The following is a 22,205-nucleotide window of genomic DNA, read 5'->3' as shown; positions in this document are numbered from 1 at the left end:
GAAACTAGAGCCAAAGATAAATTTGCCACGTGTCAGGAAGCTACGAAATGTGCTTAAGATGCCATCTGACATACAGAAAGGGTTCCATAACTAGTAGCTGCTGGATCAATGATGAGCGTAGTTACATTATTAGTGTCCCCCGACTTCTAAGCTTCTTTCCAAGTTTTGCCTCCTGTCAATGCCTCTTGTCTAGAAATTCTGATCTCATGGTCCCATGGAGAGACCTACTATTGTTATTTCCTTCTCCATAGAAATCCATCTTTTTTAAAAACAAAATCACATTTCCCAGCACTTACTGCTTAAATGGCAAAAGGTTTTACCCAGGTGAACTGGCGTTTGAATGGAGAGCATTTTTAATTCTTGTAACAGCAGTGACAAGTGGGGGGAAGGCTGGCAGTGAGACGAGAAGGGAAGAAGAAAGGGTAACAAGGAGGAAGCCAATACCTGGGGGCCAGGATGAGCCAGGCCAAGAGCCTCTGCCGGGCAGCAGCGCTTTGCCTGGGGGACTCTCCCCATCCATGTGCCTCCACTGGCTTCCCCAGGGGGCGGGGTGTTCCGTCTCCTGAATCCAGTCTCTGCTGGAGAGCACTCTACCCAGCATGATGGTGGGCTCTGGGAAGGAAGAACCGTCACTGGCTAAGGCCAGTGATAAGAAAAGAAATACTGGGCTTCCCTGGTGGCGCAGTGGTTGAGAATCTGCCTGCCAATGCAGGGGACACAGGTTCGAGCCCTGGTCTGGGAAGATCCCACTTGCCGCGGAGCAACTGGGCCCGTGAGCCACAACTACTGAGCCTGCGTGTCTGGAGCCTGTGCTCCGCAACAAGAGAAGCCGCGATAGTGAGAGGCCTGCGCACCACGATGAAGAGTGGCCCCCGCTCGCCGCAACTAGAGGAAGCCCAAGCACAGAAACGAAAACCCAACACAGCTATAAATAAATAAATAAATAAATAAATAAATTTATTAAAAAAAAAAAAAAAAAGTAAAGCCCCCAAGGTCAGACCATCTCATCGGCAGTGTGCAAATCACCATCTGCATCAGAGATTAAAAAAAAAAAAAAGAAATACTTTAATCAGAAATGGATTTGTTGTGGTTCTTATTAAATGTGTATTTTAAAGGACATTTAGCAGTTATAGATGTCAGGATAAACCCACGACTCTCCACTCCAGCTGTCCCTGGCAGACTTCCTCACAGAGCAAATCCCTTTGTAAGTACAGAACACAAAATGTGTGCCCAGTTGCTCTATGAAAACTGCTGCTTGCTCTGTGTGTAACTCTGATTCCGAGTATCTCAATGGTAGGGCTTTAGAAAGGCCATCCATTTTATAATATTGTAAATCAACTACACTTCAGTAATACAAAACAGGCCATCCATTTTATAATAGTGTAAATCAACTAGGCTTCAATAAAACAAAACAGAGAGGCCATCCATTTACCTGTGTGTGTGAGCACGTGTAACTTCTGTTTACTTTGCAAAAGGCTTTGCCTCTGGCTTATTTAGTCCCTTCACTGACGTTCTGTCTCCTTCAAGTTAAAATTTAGCTTTGGGAATCCCATTTCCATTTTACAAAAGTCTTTCCATTTTGGTTGTCTGCCACATGAAAGTAAAATCACGACATGACTGTCTATGTGTTCAAAATGCATTTTTAACCTTCCCAGAATCACTGGCCTATGATTCCCTGTGTTCTCAGCGGCTTGGAAGCAACGTTTACGATGAGACTTGATTTTGAAAGCCGTATCCCTGTGCTTGGAGCCTCACCACTTTGTCACGCCCTCCCCCCATGTGGTCCTCCTGTGGGGTAAACTGCTTCATACATGGGAGGCAAACATTGGCTGGAGATTACTTTGCTTTGCAATACTTTGAGGCATAATTATTTCTCTTCAGAAAGAGCTAGAAGAGAAACCAGGAACTAGTACTACCTAGAGCCATTTAAATAGATTTATAAACATTATAAATGTGCAAATATGAATAACTTGTTGCTTTAAACAGAATATTTATACTACTCTTGAAAATACAATGCCTGGCACAAGATAGCTGCCCAATGAAAGCTTGAATGTTCATGTACAACTGAGTGAAAAAAATAAAGCTGAATTTTCCCAGCCTGTTTTCAGTCCATAATCAAAAAGGCACTGCTATTCTATCACTTTCGATGTTGCCTATATATATCGCTAGCTTCAACATTTTAAAAAATTAATTAATTAATTAATTAATTTATTTATTTATTTATTTTTGGCTGTGTTGGGTCTTCGTTTCTGTGCGAGGGCTTTCTCTAGTTGCGGCAAGCGGGGGCCACTCTTCATCGCGGTGCGCGGGCCTCTCACTATCGCGGCCTCTCTTGTTGCGGAGCACAGGCTCCAGACGCGCAGGCTCAGTAGTTGTGGCTCACGGGCCTAGTTGCTCCGCGGCACGTGGGATCTTCCCAGACCAGGGCTCGAACCCGTGTCCCCTGCATTAGCAGGCAGATTCTCAACCACTGCGCCACCAGGGAAGCCCCTAGCTTCAACATTTTGATTAAAACAATCCTTTGGGCTAAATAATCAATTTAGTCAGAAACCAAACAAATCAAAGATTTAACTGAAATGACTATTTTCACACAATGAATTTAGACAATTCCTCCAGAATGGCCAGGTGTTTGTACATAAATGCAACCTGAATTTTATTTATTTATTTTACCATTTGGGGGTTATCACAGATGCTTCCTTCATTTTTTTCTGCCTTAAAAATGCTAGAGGAAAAAGAAATTTGTCCATTGCGTAGATATGTCAGAAAAAGGCATAATGTTTTAGGAATAATAAAATCCCAAGCTGTTCATGCCTACACATGATATGTGAGGCTGCACGTGGTCTGTAGCCTATTCAAACAGTAGCAACCATTTTGACCCTGTTGTATTCATCCACTGGGAAAGAATCATCTGTCTCTTCGAATAGCTAGTAATTCCAGCCACCATTCATTTCTGGATTTCTGCGGGCTTCTCTGAGAATGTTTGGCAACAGCAGAATGGCTACCTCCAGGAATCTCCAGAGAATGGGTAGGAAAGGCTTAGCTCTGTGCCTGGGGAGATGTGGACTCCTCCACGGAACGCTTTGCACTCACAGCCTGTAGGTGGCAGAACTGGGTTCAATAGGTTCCACAGACGAATGATGGGTGTTCAGGGTTTGTGCTCTTGCCTAAAAATGGCTGTCAAGAGTTAGTCTACACAAGATGTGTTAAAATTAATACCTGACTATTAACCTCTATTTCTTCTCTAGGGAATGCAGTCGAATTTTTGGTGAAGATGGTCTGACGTTGAAGCTCTTTCTTAAAAGAACTGCTCCCTTTTCTATTCTATGGACTTTGACTAATTACCTGTATTTACTGGCTTTAAAGAAGCTGACAGCCACAGATGTCTCTGCTCTGTTCTGTTGTAACAAAGCCTTTGTCTTCTTGCTGTCGTGGATCGTGCTGAAAGACAGGTTCATGGGAGTGAGGGTAATAGCACACTTGATTCAATGCGTAAGGCCGCATTTAATCATAGATCCTTGGTATCAGGAGAGCTGCTCTGTTTTGTGGAGTTTCTGCAAAACTTTTCCCATTGGTTCTGAGTACAGATTGAAATTTGAAGTTGCATTAGGACGCCCAGGCAGTTACAACATCATGAGAAGATAAAGAGATTGTTTCCATTGGAATCAGTCAGCTGATTTCAACAGGAGGCACTCAGGGAAAAGAAGTTCTTTTCTTAGAATTAATGGTGTGATCAACTCCTTCTGTCCTCGGGAAAGAAGGGTCTGAGAAAATTAGCCACAGTAAAGATTATGATTTGCTTTTTTTCCAATCAACATATGTTGGGACAACTCCCTCATGTTTTGTCTCCCCAGAGATGGATGTAATTAATATTGGTGTAAGTAGATAAGGTTACCAAACAGTAACTAAAGTCACCAGTAATGGCACAATGCTGTTAAAAGTGGCTATATATCTAGTGTGACTAACTAGATATGGAACTAAAAGCAATAACTCTTACTTTTGGGTACAAATCCTTAATTGAACTGCATTAAACTTCCACCAACCACTTCAGTTCTGAGTTTATCCCTTTCACAGGTAACATGGATTTAAAAATAAAAGATTTTTTTGTATGCTTGATCTTTGTTAGATCGATTGAAAGCCATGCAGATGTAAGGAGCCAGATCTCATTCATATAATATGGCATACCACCATGATGAAAATATTGAGTAAATAGTTCTTTGAAAGGAGGTCCAAACGAATAGCCTTCTTCCAGAAGATAAACATCACACAATTATTGTTCTCCAAAAGAGATGTCCAAGACTGGATTTGAAACACATTTTGCTATCAAAATATTGCTCTTGTTGCAATGATTCCAGGGTCCTTGCCCTGCTAAATGCTGAAATTCATGTCTATATTAGAGAGAGAGTTTGTGACAGCTATTATCCTGAAAACTTCATCTTAATAGCCAATTAGCTAATTCTGGTTGTATCCTGGGAAATGCTGCTCAGAAATTCAGAACTGAAACTTGACATGAACAAGTGAAAAGCTACAGCAGAAGACAACACAAGAAACTGAATCAGTCCATGATACCATTAAACTATACCAGATGTGGTCCAATACTCATTCTCCATAGCTAATCTTAGATTTCACACCCACAGGGCTTAGCATCATGTTTTCACACATGAAGCATTGGTACTGTCTGTCCACCATCAGGTGCCCTGACAAGTACTTGAGAACAAGAACCTTCTTTACATTGCTCACTGATCCATTCAGCTTGGGCTACATAATTTGTGGGCGCCAGTGAAAAGTGAAAATGCAGGCCTCCTGTTGAAAAAAAATTGTGAATAATTTCAACATGGCAACATCAGGGAGCCCACTGCATCTGCACAGGTCATATGCCCATGAAACTAGTTCTACCTCTATCTCTAACACCTAGAATAATACAAGGGACAAAGTAGGGACTCTACATATTTAAGGATATAGTGAATGAACTCATGCTTACAAGATCTTTCTCTTGTCTATCTACCACCACCTTGGATCACCCATGAGTATTTGGAGGGCCTTGTCAGAAGAGAGGGCAAGAAAGGAGATTTAGGGGCTTTTCTGCTCTTTCAGTGTCATGTGAATACCAAAAGGAAATAGATATGTTCACTATTAGATTTACCAGTGAGCAAATCAATTGTATTAGAGTGAATGAATGCATTTAACCATGGAACTTACTTATGCAAGAGGTCATATCAAAAGAAGCTTGATGTTTATTTGAGGACTTTTAGGGGGAAAAGCTCAGCTGTGTAACATTTAAATGGCAGATTTAGGAAATCTGCCTAGAAGCTACAAAGTATTTCTATCTTAAAATTTGCATCTGTGGTGGGTTTAATGGTAGCCCCCAATAAGGTGTCCACACTCTAATCCCCAGAACCTATGAATGTGACCTTACCTGGAAAAATAGTCTTTGCAGACATAATTAACTTAAGGATTTTGCAAAGAGGAGATCATCCTGGTTGATCTGGGTGGCTCCTAAGTCCAATAACAGGTATCCTTATAAGAGACACACACAGGAAAGACACACAGAAGAGGAGAAGGCAATGTGACCACAGAGATAGAGATTGGAGTGATGCAGCCACAAGCCCAGGAAAGCCGGGGCAGCCATCAGAACCTGGAAGAGGCAGGAACGTAATATTATTCTCTCCCAGAGTTGCTGTTGGGAGCATGGCCCTGCCCAATTTTGAACTTCTGGCCTCCAGAACTATGAGAGAATAGATTTCTGCTGTTTTTAGTAACCAAGTTTGTGGTAATTTGTTACAGCAGCCTCAGGAAACTAATACATCATCTGTAAGTAATAAGACCTGATAGAAAAATTGTTAAGTAGCCAATAAGTAGTTGTTAATAAGTAAATACATAAATTAAGACATCATAATGACAACATAGTAAGTATTAATGTCAGGCATGCTGGGAGAAGTCAGGTATTTTTCTTTTTAAATGACAGGAGGTGCTTCACTTCTCACTGTGAAACATTAGGAAGTGTTTAATGCCATGTTCTAGAAGAATGTCAAGGTGTAATTTTAATAATGCCCATAATCAGGCCATGGAATATAAGAAGCACTGAAACATATTCAGCATTTTGCCTTTTGACCGTATCAGCAGTTCTTTTCCTTCTGAGACATATTGAGAACATGTATAATTAGGTCATTTGAGAAATTAGAGGAGGACGAATAGAATACTGACAACATAAATGCAGCTCTTATTGCCTACACCCATAAATAGGACAAAGCCTGTAGATGCCACCCCACTTGGACTACTCTTTTTTTAAATACTTAAAGGGTTGCTTTCAGTCATCAAATCAAAATGTATATTTCTGACTCATTCTAATTCTTCAGTAGTTCAGAAAAAGATAGTTTGGGGATTATGATTCTCATTTGCATGACCCCAAGAATGATCACCCTTAAGATGAAACATATGGCCTCCCCACTTCTATTTTTCACATCAAAATGACACCGTGAACAGAATGAAAGACGCTTTAAATTATAATATCAGTAAATACGGGTTTATCTGGAGCACCAGTTGGCCAGAATTAGCAATGCTCACATAAAAACTAATTATATGTTTTGAATAACTTGTTAATATTAAGTTTCCTTGGAATATTGATTGAATCACAGATGGAAAGGTAGTCTGCCATACATTTAGTTTTCTATTATGAAATTCTTTCAACCAATTTGCTGGTGAGTTTTGGTGTGTTAAAAAACTCATAAGTAGTTGCTTACAGCTGATGTATGATAATCATGTGGAAATTAGTAAACTTCTTTAAAAGACCTTTCTTTTTAATTGCAAAAATGTTGCTAGGTGAGAATCCAGCTCTTGAAGCATTGAAGATGGGTGTTTTTCCCATCTCCAAGATCCTGTTTTGTTTAGCTAGCATTCTTAAATTCATCAGAACCAGAATGTCACTGAATATCAATGATATTGACATTGATCACAGAATATCAATAAAAACAGGTTCTCCTCAAAGACAAACAAACAAATGAGCCACTGCTTCAGGTTTTCTTCTCTATCACTGGCATCCATTTCACTCCAATGAAAAGTAAATGTCAGACTGGAAAATTAACACCCTTTCTTTCAGATCTTGTCCCCCCCCTTATTTTTATATTATTAATTGAAAATGTTCATTCATTTTCAAATTCCCTTGAACATGTGAAGAAAATTGGTGGGCGGTGAATGGTTCAGCAGACCCCAACTTTTACAGCAGATTGAGGAAATGAATTTGTGTCCCTTCAGCTTGGCAGCCATCTATTTTCTAGGTATAACTGGGTCCTTATGTGTTTAGTTTCCCAAACTGTGGCTCTTCTGGAGAATTTCCTCCATCCGCCAAGAACTGACTGGGGTATGACAGTTAAATGGAATCTTTCATTGCTTAAATTGCTCTTCTCTGAATTCAACTTGGGCTCCAGGGCACTCTAAATAAATCAGGACCCTGGAGCTGAGCGGCTACTGATTTGTGCCAATATTACATATTTAGATAAGATTCAAGACAATCTTGTTTCCATCTTGCCTCTGATTGGCATTTCTGCAGTAACTCTTCATTCCTGGGCAGTGCAGACTGCTCTGTCTAGAACCTTCAGGCTTCCCGCTGGAGGCAGTAGAGGATGGGCAGTGGGGCTCATCCCCTTTCATCCTCCTCTTGGCAGGAGAATGATTCACGAATACAGGGAGGGGAGAGCCGAGTTGGGAAGTCTCTCCGATTTTATGCCCTCAAGGAACCCATAACCCCTGTCAACAAGGTGCAGTCAATAGGTCTCATCTACCTTCCACACATACTCTTGAGTCTTTCCTTCCGGGATTTCTTTCCTTCTCTTCCATCCTGGTCTTCCTTTGGGATCATTTTCAGATAGTTTTTTTTTTTTCATATAAAAACAGATGTGTATGTGTGTGGCAGTGGGGTGGAGGATGGGAATCTTAGTTTGAGACTCAGGCTTGACCTGCCCCGCCCCAGGGACCCACCCTCCTCCCCCTCTCACACACACACACACAGAGTATCCGGACAGCTGTGGACTGCCCACCTCTTTCATTTCTCACACGTCAACTCTTGGTCAATTTCATTGGCTCTGAGTAAAACAGATGGCTCTTCTTTATGGAAGCTTAAACGTAACATGTGGACAAGTTTAAGAATTCTGTGTAGCCACGGTTCCCTGAAAATGGACTCTATCCAAATACACTCGGAGGGAAGAAGGATGATCATCAGTGCAGGTCTCATTGGCCAAACTATGAATGTGTATCCCACCTTCAGCTGCTAACCTTGAGTCTTGAACTTGAGTGCAGTCTGGCCAACAGTACAGCTTTGAGGCCCCCCATTTCAGAGCCTGATGTAGGCTTGGGATTCAAGGTCCATCGTAAGCCGGGAAAGCTCCTACCTGCTCCATCCAGCTCCAGAAACAGGGTTAACCACACGGCAAATTAAGGAAAGATGTCTGGGTTACAGTTAGAAAGAGAAGCAGTTAAAGGTCCATCTCAATACCCTGAATCCTAGAAGAGCTGATACTGTTATGCGAATGATAGTTCTGGAAATCTTTTGTCAATGTGAAACACAGTGACAGTAACGAGGCTCATAAACCCTCCTAGAGATCCAGAGAAGGGCTGGACCCTTTTGGGTTTTGAGGCCCTGAGTCAAAAGAGAAAAAAAATGAAGATAAAAGAAAACAAAAATCAGCCAAAAGCCAGCTATTTCCGTAGGCTTTATCTATACAAACTAATTCTTTGAGAGGGGAAAGAAACCTTGCTTTCAGGCAGGGCCACAGGTAGTATACATTTCAGTGAGATCACCAAATGTTCACTGTCAAAGCCCTTCTTTGGGCTTTAAGAACAGGCTCAAACCACCTCATGGTCCCCCCCTCTGATTGGCCCTGAGAGTTGATGCAGAGACTCTCGGAGGGAAGTGCGCCCACAGAGGAAGGTAGTTGGCTCAGGTGGTGATGTCACTCAAGGAGCACGCAAAGATAATGGGCTAAATACATCCTCTTCCTCAGGGTATTCACCCCAGGTGGGCACACCATGATGTGAGAGGACCCAGAGGTTTAGAAGGTTAAAAATGAGGCACTGGCAGCTTTATGATCGCTATGGTTCCTAACATTTTCACCCAGGTCAGACTCAAGTAACGGTTGTGGTGGGTTTCCATCTTATTTAGACACCTCTGGTTGGTTATGGGGCTGGAACTGGAGTAGGTTGTGAGGAGAGCCATGTTTTTCTGAAGCCGAGCAGGTGGCACCATTAGCAGAGGAGTCCCTCACGGGGACGCTAATGTGCTCAGAAGCATTTTCGTGTTTGTCAGCATGTGGATGTCACATGTGAGCCCTTCTGACACAGTATTTAAAGCGCTGGTTTCCTGCAGGTACATTTCCAGCATCCTGAGCCCAAGAATCATTTAGTATTTTTTTGTTGAGGAGACAGACTATTAATCCTTCCTTAACGATTGATTACTTCTGAAAACGCACATGACTCAGACCTGTGCTTGGGTTACATAGTCTCCAGAAATCTCAAGAATATTTACTCTGCAATTAACCAATGGTGCCAGGCAGAACCACTCTAAGATCATCCAAACCACCACTCCAGATGAGCCTGCCACCCAACATTTCCCTGCATTTTCTAGATTAGCTGAGCTCCCTTCCCTTAGTTCCAACTGTGTAGATAAGAAACATACTGAAAAAAAAAATTAAACATGGCCATAGAGAACTTGTTCTATCAGATAGTTGTGAAATTTAAATAGAAATGTGGAAAATAATTTATCTTTTCCCCCCAGGTAACCTATATAACCTATAAATTATTATCCTATAAATAACTGTTCATACCATAGAGAGGAATTTTTCTAACATTGGAAATATTCAGATTTTCATGCTTTTGGAACTTAACTAACAGCACCGTCTGGCCCCCTGAAGTGAAAAATGCTTCTCTCCATGACCGCAATTCAAAGAGACACTGGTATAATTGATATGTCAATTTAAGTGGTCTGAGCTAATATTTTCATAAGCACTTAAATATAAAATGTAATGGAGATCTTTAAGAGGCTCATCATGACTATAATTCTGAATTGCTATAAAATTATGTAGTCTTTGTCCATGCCCAATTCCTATCTTGAGAAAACTTATAATAGAAATACAGTGCATATGTATTTTTACTAATGGCTGACTCAGAAAAGAAAGTGTTCCCAACCGGGTCATATCCTGGGGATAATGGTATTAAATGTTCAACACTTTCCAGACAGTGTTTTTGGTTTTTTCCCTTTTTTTTTTTTTTTTTTTTTGTATGGACTGTTTGTTTTCAGAATTCCCTAAGCCAAGAATTATATATTATACACAATTGCTTAAACCCAGATATTGTATATTATAGAATAATTTTAATAATTTTAAATATTAAACAGCACATCATGTTAAAGTTTCATTAGGATTAACACTGTGTTCTATTATCCCTGTCTTGAAGAAACTACCTGTTTTTTTGACTAAGAAAATACATCTGATGTTTGGTAAAAAGAAAACAAGTATTAATTCAAATTTATTATCTTACAAGTTCAGTATTTTGAGGGAACTCTGTGTACATGAATACTTTAACCTATGAACATTAATTAACACAAAAACAAATCAGAAACTGCCAGTGTTTAATGTAACTTTTCATTTCTCTGACATCAGATTGCCCAAAGAAATGTTGCAAATCCCTGGCTGAACTATAAATCCCCAAATCAAAGAAAATGATAAGTCTCACAGAATTCCCAGGTCTCGGTAACCACTTCACCATGTTTATTTATGAGTCTATGACTTCCTGTTTGGAAAATTTCCTTGACACCTCACATTGTGTGCATTTGTATTAAATTCTATTCCCTATAGTTTGAGGCATAGTCTAACTGCAACACACGGCTAGAAGGTTTAGAGACTGTGATACTCAGTCAGCAAGAGCAATGCCCCCCACCGCCCCCCACCAAGCAGCCTCCCGGATAACGCTTTATGAAGACAGTTTTTCACTGCTGACAAGTCGGCTTCTGTTCTCAAGTACTCCTGCTGTTTTTCATAAAAGACGCTTTAGTGTGGAGCTGGCTCTGAAACCAGCTGTGCCCTTGCTTTGGGTGGTCATTAACAAAAGAAATGCTTTAACAGCATCTAAATTATATGTGTCATCGTTATCATACTTTGCACTGGCCTTCAGCAAGTCTACAGTTGCATGTTGAAGATCTACATTTTGTTGTAATGAATAATTCACTAATAATATTTCAAAGGGTCAAAAAATATCACATATGTGAGAAATCTATCTACAGAGGAACTGATTTACTTGAGAATACTCAGAACTGAAGCTTAACAAAATTGATTGCCAGGTATGTTTAAATTTCCCACAAAGTTGCATCATGATTTTAAAGTCAGTGAGACTATTTCACAAGGAAATGACATAGTGTTTCCTATTCCAGGGTGGTCATTTTACTGTTTATTGTAGCTTTAAAATGTTTTCCAGTAGAACCAGTTCAAGACAAATTAAAGAAACAGATGCCAACCAGCATTTCACAAAGGAAGTGGGCTCCTGTTTGGAATATACCAAGGATCATATTAATTTACAGTCAACCATTATGATTTCAATCAAATTCTTAATATTTCACTTTATACAGCTAATGCTCTAGAATAATTGAATGAAATTGCCTTTCTGTGGCTTAATTTGCATGTAAACAAAAGGAAGAACTAGCCTCCATTTGATATTCCAAGTGACAGTGCAAACTCAGCTCGCTCCTTATGAATCACTCTGAAAGATTATTCTCTTTCCTTTTTTCACTTTGGCCTAAAAGTTGCCTCTTAGCTGCATCAATATTATGTCTCCATAATCAAGTTCTGGTTATGTGGAAATGTTCAGAAACATGCATTGATCCAAGGAGCTGATTAAAATGTATGCTGAATTGTCTGAGGAAAAAGAACACAGTACAGATGAAAATGCTAAGAAGTGACTTCCTATTAAATTTATTTCACCACTATGGGTATTAATCTCTAGGAAGTTGATCCAAAAATTAAACTACAATTACTAGCCCTTAATTAGAATGTGAGCAGCTTCTATATTTTCTGCCTGAATGTCTCATGAGCATACGGATTTCTTGCTAATACTGACCCTTCCTACATTTAAACAGTGATGTACAAGAGGTAATTGGGTTTGAGGAAGCATGTAACAACTCCCACGAAGCCTTCAATTGCTTGCTCTGGGGTATGGAGGCATCAATTAAAAAAATTTTTCTCTTTGCACTCTACTTGATAGATAGTTGCCGCAATAATGGCAATCACTGGCATTGTCATGATGGCGTATGCAGATAATTTCCACGCTGATTCCATCATAGGAGTAGCATTTGCAGTGGGCTCGGCCTCGACATCTGCACTGTATAAGGTATTTTGTGCACTTCCTTATGTACTCAACTGTCATTTGTAGCTTAGACTTTTAAGTAATAAAAGAAGGAAGGACAAAGAAAATCTTGACTAGCAAAAAAAAAAGATGGTTTAAATAATAACAAGTACCAGTTATTGAGTACTTGCTACAGGCTGTGTGCTTGCTAGAAATTTTCACCTGTGTTAATGCACCTTTATGAGGCATAAGTACTTATCCCCACTTTCCAGATGAGGAAACTGAGACTTTGAAAGATTAAGTAACTTGTCCAAGATCATCCAGCCAGGAAGTGATAGAACCAAGATTTAAACTCGGACTGGTCAACTCCAAAGCCTGTGGTCCATGCCCCGACCCCTCCCAAATCATCCACCAGTTGTAGCAGGAGCTGAGAAAGACTTCTCCCCTATGTTTCTTTAATTTAACTACTGAGGTCATTATTTCAACTACAATGAGGTATTAAAAATAATAAACCGGCTATCACTTGAGAGTTTACTGTTTGTTGCATATTAACCCCGTGCCACGTTATTAGCTAAATGAAGAGCCTCTTTTCCTCTCTGATGGATACTCTGGGTTTGTACTCACAGTTCTTTCTCCCCTGGAGTGGCCTGTCATCAGTGAAAGCTCTATTCGGAGTCACTGCCCCTGACTTCAGAAGTGAGGATTAAGAGAGCAGATCTAAAAGGTTATTCACCGAAGCTCCACTTTTCAGAGCCAACTTTCTGGATGTAGCTAAAGAACTGTTCCACTTTCACCTCTCTTGGTGTTTCAATGAGAAAATCCTCTCTGAAAGGCAGAAAATGCCCTTTGCATCCCCCCTGGATGCCTGTTCCAATTATTCACCAACTCTGCAGCTCAGAGGACATCGTGTCTATTTCCATATCGACATTTCCTGGCACACTGATTCTGTGACAAGCTTGACAGGTGTTCACTCAATCACCATTAGTGTTTAACTTGTCCCCAACTGAGACTCCACAGAGATGTGTGATGTGACCAAATACCACGAGCACGTGCTCAAGTTCTCTTAAGTCTCTCAAGAGAAAAAAATAATACGTTTAGTTGAAATTAAAAGCAATGCCCGGACTTGCTATATGCCTGGGATGGCTCTTTTATAGAGAGAATTCTTCTGAACATGTTACAGATGTATTCATTCTGGGAGTGATAATATTTGCTGACATGCACAAAATTGTATGTGCACCATAGAAAAGAGCTACTCTGTGCTACATTGTTTGAGGACTAATAAAGGAAGCAGAGAGGTTAAAAAGCCAAGAAATATGGACTAGAGAACTGGTTCCTCCCCAGCCTGATGTGTGATTTAGGTTAGCTATTTATGTCTCCTTGCCATCTTTTTCTACACACAGATTTATAATCCAGAAAACAAAGACCATCTTTTTTTTAAAAATCTGGAGAATAAATACAGTACTTGTGAAAATATTTTAGGCTCAGAGAGAAAAGTGCTTATAAATCCATGGCATTGTTATTATTTCTCTCAATAATATAATGATAGGCTCTCTCTATGTCCAATTTAGTTTTCAGTACCTGTCAAAATAAGGGTAAAATGAATCCCATGCTTGAAGAGAAGAACTGATGGCACCTCAATCCTAGATGTTTCTGGGCTTGTCTGCAGTCTTACGTGTCATCCACCCTATAGCCATAACTGATGGTGGTGTTCTTCCCAGTGTGCAGTATCCCTGTGGCACAGAAAGTGGAATTCATTTTATGGCATTTGCTGTTTCATATGAAGGCTAGAGGGCATTTGAATTCCTTATCTCAGCAGCACACTTAGTGCCATGGAGACGGTGGGATAAGAAGACATAGAGCATAAACCCTGGGCCAGTTAGTTCATGATGTAGAAATTGCCTTTCTGATACGACAACGTCCCTGACTATGTGGCTAATGAGTTCCTTTCTCGTTCTAGGTTTTGTTTAAGATGTTTCTCGGAAGTGCCAACTTTGGTGAAGCAGCACACTTTGTCTCCACATTGGGTTTCTTCAACTTAATCTTCATCTCCTTCACCCCGGTCATCCTGTATTTCACCAAGGTGGAGCACTGGTCCTCGTTTGCAGCTCTGCCATGGGGCTGTCTCTGCGGGATGGCAGGGCTCTGGCTGGGTAAGTGGCCCTGGGTTTTGCCTTCCATTTCCTATGTCACTTGACCTCTCCTTGGAGAGTTAAATTGTCATAGTAGGATTATTCCTTTGGGTACCCCTGTCTTCTATTTCCCAAACTTACCTAAGGTTGGTTAATGGTTGCAAAGTTCTTTGCAGATTATTGCTTGATTAGATCAGAGCTATCCAACTAGTATGCCTCCCATGGGTTAAGTGCTGAGCTGGAGGCCCAGGCCTCTCTGATCACCACTGATACTCAAGTAGCCTCGTCCATTCTTCATGATGTACTGTATGATGTTACTGTGTTCCATGTGTGGCACAGTGTGTCAGGCAGAGAGGGAGAGTGGATGGGGGATTCAAGGGACTCAAAGTGGATCAAAATGGCAGGGGCACCAAGTGCAGGAGGAACTGGGGAGGAAGGAAGGAGATGACATTCAGGAGGGCAGCAGGTCATGGAGGGCCTGGGACGCCACGTTGAGGGGATTGGATTTCAAATCCACTTAATGATCTTTAAGCAGGGAGGTGACAGGCTTACATCTGCATTCTAAACAGTCTACTCTGGTCGCGTCTGGAGAATGAATTTGAGATGGGAAACCCTCACCGAGCAAGAGAAGATGACAGAACAGGACGAGGTGGCCCTGCTAAGTAGGCTGTGCCTAGCAGATGACCAAGAAAAAGCCACCTGGAGTGTTTCTCATGTTCTCTCTCCCAACTCCCCATGACTCTGAGGCTGTCTGCTTCACCTGAGCAGCTGGGGGGCTCCAACTTTCCAGCTGTGCTTTCATTTAATGTGAGAGGAACCTCAATATAACAAGCCCACTCTTTGCTCACCAAGCAGTTGAACCACAACAAACACCCAATGACTCAGTGTCTCTACTCAGAATCAAACCACTTTCATCCTGCTCCTCTTCCCCCATTCCACCCGATAACAGCACCCTCTGCCTACTCCATGTTCACTCGCCACACTGGACCTGCAGAACATCTGCCGCCCCTCAGTTGACCTTCTTTATCAAGGTGACATAGTCTGAAACAGCACTGCAAGTCCTAGGAGGGAAAAAGAATGCCCTTGTTTTCATTCCCACAAAGACATTGAGTCATCTTCTTCTACTCTGGCCCAGGCCCCTAAGGGGAGCTCTTCAACTAGACAGGAAACACTCACGAGAAAGAGCAAACATTAATTGTTGATCCTTTAAATTCTACTTTTGAAGACCAAAAATGTGTAGTTATGACCGCTCATAACCTGTGCTAAATTGAGTAGTAGAAATCAATAGCAGTCTTTCCATAAGACCAAAACATCCTAATTAAAAGTGCCTAGATCTCTTCCTGGCCAAAACCAATCTAATTGGGAAAAATCATAGCCCAAATTTCACTACCTCTTGGCCCCAGCTGTGACCCGTGATCTCCAGCTTGCTGCAAAGTAGCCCTCCACCCGCATTTATCCCTTGGCACCTCTAATACGCGCTCCTAAGCACGCCTGCTCAGGCTGGGCATCAGCCATGCTAGCCGGACTCTGTAGTTCTCCACCAAGCAGCGTGATCTCCACACTGCACTGGGTGTAGTGCGCCCAGCTTAGAGCTGCCCCACAGGATCACCCCCGTGCAAGGAGCCCTCTCTGTGCCAGTGTTGCCCTGCGACAAAATGAGCAGACAGCCTCTCTCCTGACTGTGTGACACACCCCAGGGTTTTACAGTCTTCAGTGCTTCTGCTCTTAAGTTTTTATTGCCACCTTCTCTTCTCCATAGGAATCAGATATGATCTAGTGAGAGCAGGGCTGGAGACAGATCTGAGAGGCAAAGAGCAGGCTGAACTCTGACCCCACCCCCCCCCATCACCTGTAACTATGGCTTCAATCTGCTTAGGTTCACCTGGCCTCATTCCTGCTCTGGCTTGGCCATAGCCCACGTGCAGATTGGCATCAGCCATTCACCTGACATGTCTGAGGCCCACTTAAACTCAGGCAGGGCCCCGTGCTATAGATAACATACTGAATTATATATTCTTGTCCTGAGATTGTCAAAAGAGCTTGTAAGTGTTCCACCTAAAGCACTAAGGAAAAGCAGACACCCATTTCAGTGAAGCCACTCGGTTCTTGTTGAGTGAGAAAAGCTCAGTTCTCAACCAAATACCAATACTTCCTATCAATCTGCTAAAATATCCAGTTCAGCCAATAACATGACAGTTGGGGAGTTTAGCAGAGTCTGTGCTGTGTTTAATAAGTTCCTGATTTGTTAGAACAGGTCATATTTGACTCCCCAAACTTGAGGAGAGAGTTGAGATGCTGGAATATTCATTCCCATTGCAGCTCTGCCATAAAGGAGTAGTTATCAACTTAGGAAGGTCCTCTGCCTTGATTGCCACTACTATTGTATGAAAATTATGAACAAGCCCAAGTTTTGTGAAAGTCCAACCCACCGTCTCTAACTAACAAGCAGGAGTGACTCCAGATGACTAAGTTAGTGAGCTTAATTAAAGTAAGAATTATAGATAACAGTAGAAGAATAAACACTGTCCTAACTGGAATGGTTCTAGAACCATCTTTGGTTCTACAGAGATACAGGCAACAAGGTTTTGAGCCATTTCCATAGAGATCCTTTCGGAATTGAGGACTTTTTGTAGTTGTTAAGACTCATTTCTCTAACCCCTAAAACAAACATTAGCTTGAAATCTATTAAAATAATGCTATGTAATTTATAATTTTCTTTTCAAAAACAAGTATTTTTGATCATTTTTGTGTAGATAATTATTTTAACTAACTTTATATTTAGCTAAAAATGTCAGAAGATATGTATTAAAGGGTATCAAGTTATACCTACAGTTGGTTCTGTGGACCTGCCCTGGGGTTATCTGTGCACAAATCAGGATGTGGAAAAGGTGCCTGGGGTTCGGTGAATTACACTGAACACAGCTTTGTTTGTTCATGTGATGCTCACCCCAAAAGAGAGGGAATAATGCAGCATAGGCCATCCTTGGACAGATCTTCTGTTAGGCAGTAACACTAGGGCCTTTTAGTTATTCTGGAATATGGCATGATATAGTAAAGTAACAAGGGAGAAAGCCCCGATCAGTCACCAGCTTTCAACCTCTGGCTCAACTTTATAGTGCTAATGAGCAGGATACTGAATTGATTATTTCACTTCTTTGCATGGCTCCCTACCCCCTTTGCCAACCAAGAGATCAGGCAGCCAGGGTGGCAGAGGAGGAAAAAGGAATATGACTATTTCAGGTACAATACATATGAATCCATGTCCAGAATTAGAGGATTAATTGACCAATGGGACAGATAATTTAGAAGGCATGTTTAGCATAGACATTGATTCTTTTATGTTAAGAAAGAAAGTGCCCAGCATAGCAATTCCCCTTTATCCTGTATATCCTCCTTTATTTTACAGCCTTCAACATCCTGGTGAATGTTGGTGTGGTGCTGACATACCCAATCCTCATCTCCATCGGAACAGTGCTCAGCGTTCCTGGAAATGCAGGTACTGTACGATTTGACGTGTGCACAGGAAGTCTCCTGCTTGTGTTTGTTTTACACCCTGAGTTGTTTCTTCGAGCAATTGTGAATTATGTCCCTTGCCTGGGAAGATGTTTTTAAATATCATGAAGGTGGCAGACAACAGAATAACTATGCAGCACATTTAAAATTTCCAGCTACAAACACTGTTTTAACTTGGTTGTGCTTTTAGAATTAAATACCAAATGTATCACTTGGGTTTCATGTAATCTCCCTGACTACCTAATTTTGTTGTATTTTTAGAGGAAGTCCTATGGAAACAAAAGGCATCCCAGCATAGGACTCTCAAACATCACTAATGAAAGTTTAGGAAACATAGAGGGTGTTTGTATGTTTACATACAAACATACATTACATACATTACATCAGACTATCCATGGGTAGCTGTGAAAGCTTCTCCCAGGGGCACAGCAGATAGCCCTCTGGAACAGACGTAAGAAAAAAGCAATTTGACTCACTTCAGGGAGAAGAGGAGAAGCTACTTTTCCAGGAAAATCTTTCTAGGTAAACTGTCAGTGGAACAAATAATGAAAGTGGGTTATCTGGATGACTGTGTAGTCCTTCTAATTTTAAAATTCTATTTTTCCAAGTCTTAGGTAGCCACCTCTCTTTACCCCCAGGACAATCAGCAAATATTTATTGAGCACTTATTATGTGATTGTGACTATAGAAGAGACTGGGAAAAAAAGATATTATTGTTCCCATAAGAAACTTACACTGAATATGGAAAACAAGACTGACATATATGAAATAACTTAGAACTCTACAAAGTAATTTATCATTAAATGCCAAATTGTGTAAAAGACTCCAAGGACTATAAGATATTTAGAGGAAAGTCATATCAGGGAGGAGTGGAGTTGTCAAGGAATTCCATTCATTCATCCATGAGTTCATTCATTCAATAAATAATTTCTGAGCACTTAGTATATGCTAACAACTGTGCTAACACCTGGTGATAGATCCTGAATAAGACACAGCCCCTGCCCTCAGGACCATGTAGTGTAGAAAGGAGATGAAAGGAACTGAGTAATTACAATGTAGAGAGAGAATGGCTTTGATAGAGGTATGGACTGATGCTCTGAGAGCACACAGGAAGAGCATCCAAGGAGGCTTCCTGCAAGAAGTGTAAAGCGAGGGATCTAACAGAGGGTTTAGCTGGATGAAGTGCATATGAGGAGGGAAGAGCATTCCATGCAAAGAGAACAGCATATATATGATTCCACTACTAGTTACATGCCTGCAAGACTGAAAACAGGGACTCAAAAATATCCTTGTATGTGAATGTTCATACTATTTACAACAGCCAAAGGTGGAAACACCTAAATGTCCATCCAGAGATGAGTTGATAAACAAATTGTGATACAATGGGATATTACTCAGCCAGAAAAAGGAATGAAGCACTAACACATGCTACAATATGGTTGGACCTCGAAAACATTATGCTAAGCGAAAGAAGCCAGACACAAAAGGTCACATATTGTATGCTTCCATTTATAGGAAATACCTAGAATAGGTAAATCCACAGACACACAGCAGGTTGGTGGTTGTCAGGTGTTGCGGGGTGAGAGTAGTGGGCTGGGGAGTAACTGCTTAATGGGTACGGGGTTTTATTTTGAAATAATGAAAATGTTTTGGAAACAGATGGAGGCGGTGGTACATTAATCTGTACAAAATGAATGTACAAAATGCTACTAAACTCACTTTAAGATGGTTAATTTTAATTTATATGAGTTTTACCTCAATTAAAATTTTTAAAAAGACTAGCACGTGCAAAGACCTAGACATTAATAAGCTTGGCTCATTTAAAAAATCTTCAATGGTCCAGTGAAACTGGAGAAGCATGAAGGGATGCAGAGGAAAGGTATTAAGAAATAAAACTGCATGTACACAGTGCTATATTTAAAATAGATAACCAACAAGGACCTACTGTATAGCACAGGGAACTCTGCTCAATATTTTGTAATAACCTAAATGGGAAAAGAATTTGAAAAAGAATAGATACATGTATATGTATAACTGAATCACTTTGCTGTACACCTGAAACTAATACAACATTGTTAATCAACAATACTCCAATATAAAATTTAAAAAATTTTTTTAAACTGCAGAGGTTATTCAATCAGATGGCATTTGCCTGGAAGGGTAAGTATGATTTCGAGAGAGGGAATGGAAAGCCAGTGGAGAGAGCGGTATCAATAATGACGTGGAAAAAGGGAAGATGAGCTTGAGAGAACAAGAGAGGCTTTTGGAAATCTCTTAGAAGTAGCACTGATGTGGTCATTTGTTTTCAGAGAAGCTTAGAAACAGTGATGGACTGACTGACTTGCTGTTCCTTCCCTAGCTGTGGATCTCCTGAAGCAGGAGGTGATATTCAATGTCGTGCGTCTGGCTGCTACCATCATCATCTGCATTGGGTTTCTGCTGATGCTATTACCCGAGGAGTGGGATGAAATCACCCTGAGATTCATCAACAGCCTGAAGGAAAAGAAGAGTGAGGAGCATGTGGATGACATCACTGATCCCAGTGTCCACCTGAGAAGCAGAAGCAGGGCCATTGGGACTGTGTCCATACCACTGGCTTAAGGAGGAACACATTTTGAACGCACGTGTATGTATATTCTGTGAATATAATAAAATTTTCTCACCACCTGTACACTCAAACGACAGTATTAACTCTGAATTTGCATAAGTCATATGTGAAATAATGCTAACAATAAAAGTTTACATTTATATGCTTATCAAGGAACTGGTGTAAATAATCATAATAAATTTTTTTAGTAAAACATATTCATACTTGTTCTATTTCTTCTGTTTTTTTTGGGAGGGGGGGATTTTCCCCTAATTCGCAAAATTTTCTCAAAAATATGAGGTTCTATTAAATTATGGGCTTGTCATTACCTTTTTCTCACCTGGAACTGAGACCTTTTCATTCAATCAGAAAAAATTGCATAAGAGGAAAGTACATGAAAAGGATACACACTTTACATATATTGAAGGCCAATAAGAGCCTTCAATTTGAAAGCTGAAAAGTAATTAAATATCAACAGAGTATCTTCCATATGCAAGACCTACACTAGGAACAATGAAGACGTGAAGATGTAAGACTCTATGTGTACTTTCAACATGCTTACAGGAGTACAGAGCATAAAAGAGGTTAGAAATATCTCTAATATGAGGTAGACATTTGAAAATGGTATAATGGTTATGGAGAGGACATCTATTTCACCAGTTTTAGAGTTGTTTACATTTGCTGTCCCTTCAGCTCCCATTCACTCTTCAACCCACCTTCTGGGAACCACCTTCTGCCCACATCATTCCTCTGGTGAAGTGCATTCACCAAAGTCACCAATGACCTTTTTCCTTGCAAAACCATATTGACACTATTCAACTCTTACTTTATTGTCCTCTCTGTAGCATTTGCATGCTGACCTCTAGAGCAGCACTGTCTGATAGAACCTTCTGTGATCATAGAAATGTCCTGGTTCTCTTTCTGCCTTGCTGGCTGCTCCTCTGGACCCCTCTTCCTAGGCTGGTCTCATTGCTGTCAGTGTTCAGTCCTTGTCCTTCTTAGCATCTCACTCCACACTCTCTTCCTCAGAGATCTCATCTGCTTCCATGGCTTTCAATGTCATCCATGTGGTGATGGCTTCATAATATTTATCTCCAGCCCAGATTCGTCCCCCAAGCTTCAGATCTGACTATCCAAATTCCTTCTGCAGGCTCAGTTGGATGCCCCATTGTTCACTTCACGTTCAAGAACATAGCTAAATCTATCATCTCTCCTCCTCAGACCTACTCCTTCCTCTCCCTTGTTCCCTGTCTAGGTTAATGGTACCATGATTCACTGGCTGCCCAAGCCAGAGATCAAACTTAACTTCTGCCTTCCTCACCCTCCACATCTAAACCATAAACCTTATTGATTGCTTTCCTTAATATTTCTTGAATCCATGCACTTCTCTACTATGCTGCCTATTCTATGCCCCTATCATTTCCTGATGAATGAAATACTCTCTCTCCTGGTCTCTCTAACTCCCAGTAGTGCCTCTCTCTAATCCCTTTTGTGCCCTGCAGAATGACTTTTCTAATATATAAATTTGATCATTCTACTTCCCTATATAGAACACTTCAGTGACATCTCATTGTCCTCAGAGTAAGTTCCAAACACTTTTGCAGGTCATTCAAAGTTCATCATTGATTGGCTCCTGCCTACCTCTAGAGAAGCAC

General features: G+C 40.9%; 1 protein-coding gene across 2 annotated transcripts in view; it reads left to right on the top strand.

The window, feature by feature from the left end:
- SLC35F4 (solute carrier family 35 member F4) overlaps positions 1-20,722 on the top strand; it is a 275,047-nt gene extending 254,325 nt beyond the window's left edge. For both annotated transcript variants that reach the window (XM_057543613.1, XM_007192926.1), the window contains exons 4-8: positions 3,246-3,465; positions 12,241-12,366; positions 14,279-14,471; positions 17,857-17,946; positions 20,323-20,722. In XM_057543613.1, the coding sequence (XP_057399596.1) occupies positions 3,246-3,465; positions 12,241-12,366; positions 14,279-14,471; positions 17,857-17,946; positions 20,323-20,564 (871 nt within the window). In that variant the 3' untranslated portion in view covers positions 20,565-20,722. The remainder of the gene's footprint in view (positions 1-3,245; positions 3,466-12,240; positions 12,367-14,278; positions 14,472-17,856; positions 17,947-20,322) is intronic.
- Positions 20,723-22,205: the final 1,483 nt, after the last annotated feature.

This window comes from Balaenoptera acutorostrata, chromosome 3, assembly GCF_949987535.1.
Source record: "Balaenoptera acutorostrata chromosome 3, mBalAcu1.1, whole genome shotgun sequence".
Taxonomy (NCBI): Eukaryota; Metazoa; Chordata; class Mammalia; order Artiodactyla; family Balaenopteridae; genus Balaenoptera; species Balaenoptera acutorostrata.
The sequence above is the reverse complement of the archived record's forward strand: the minus strand, read 5'-3'. Positions and strand labels throughout refer to the sequence as shown.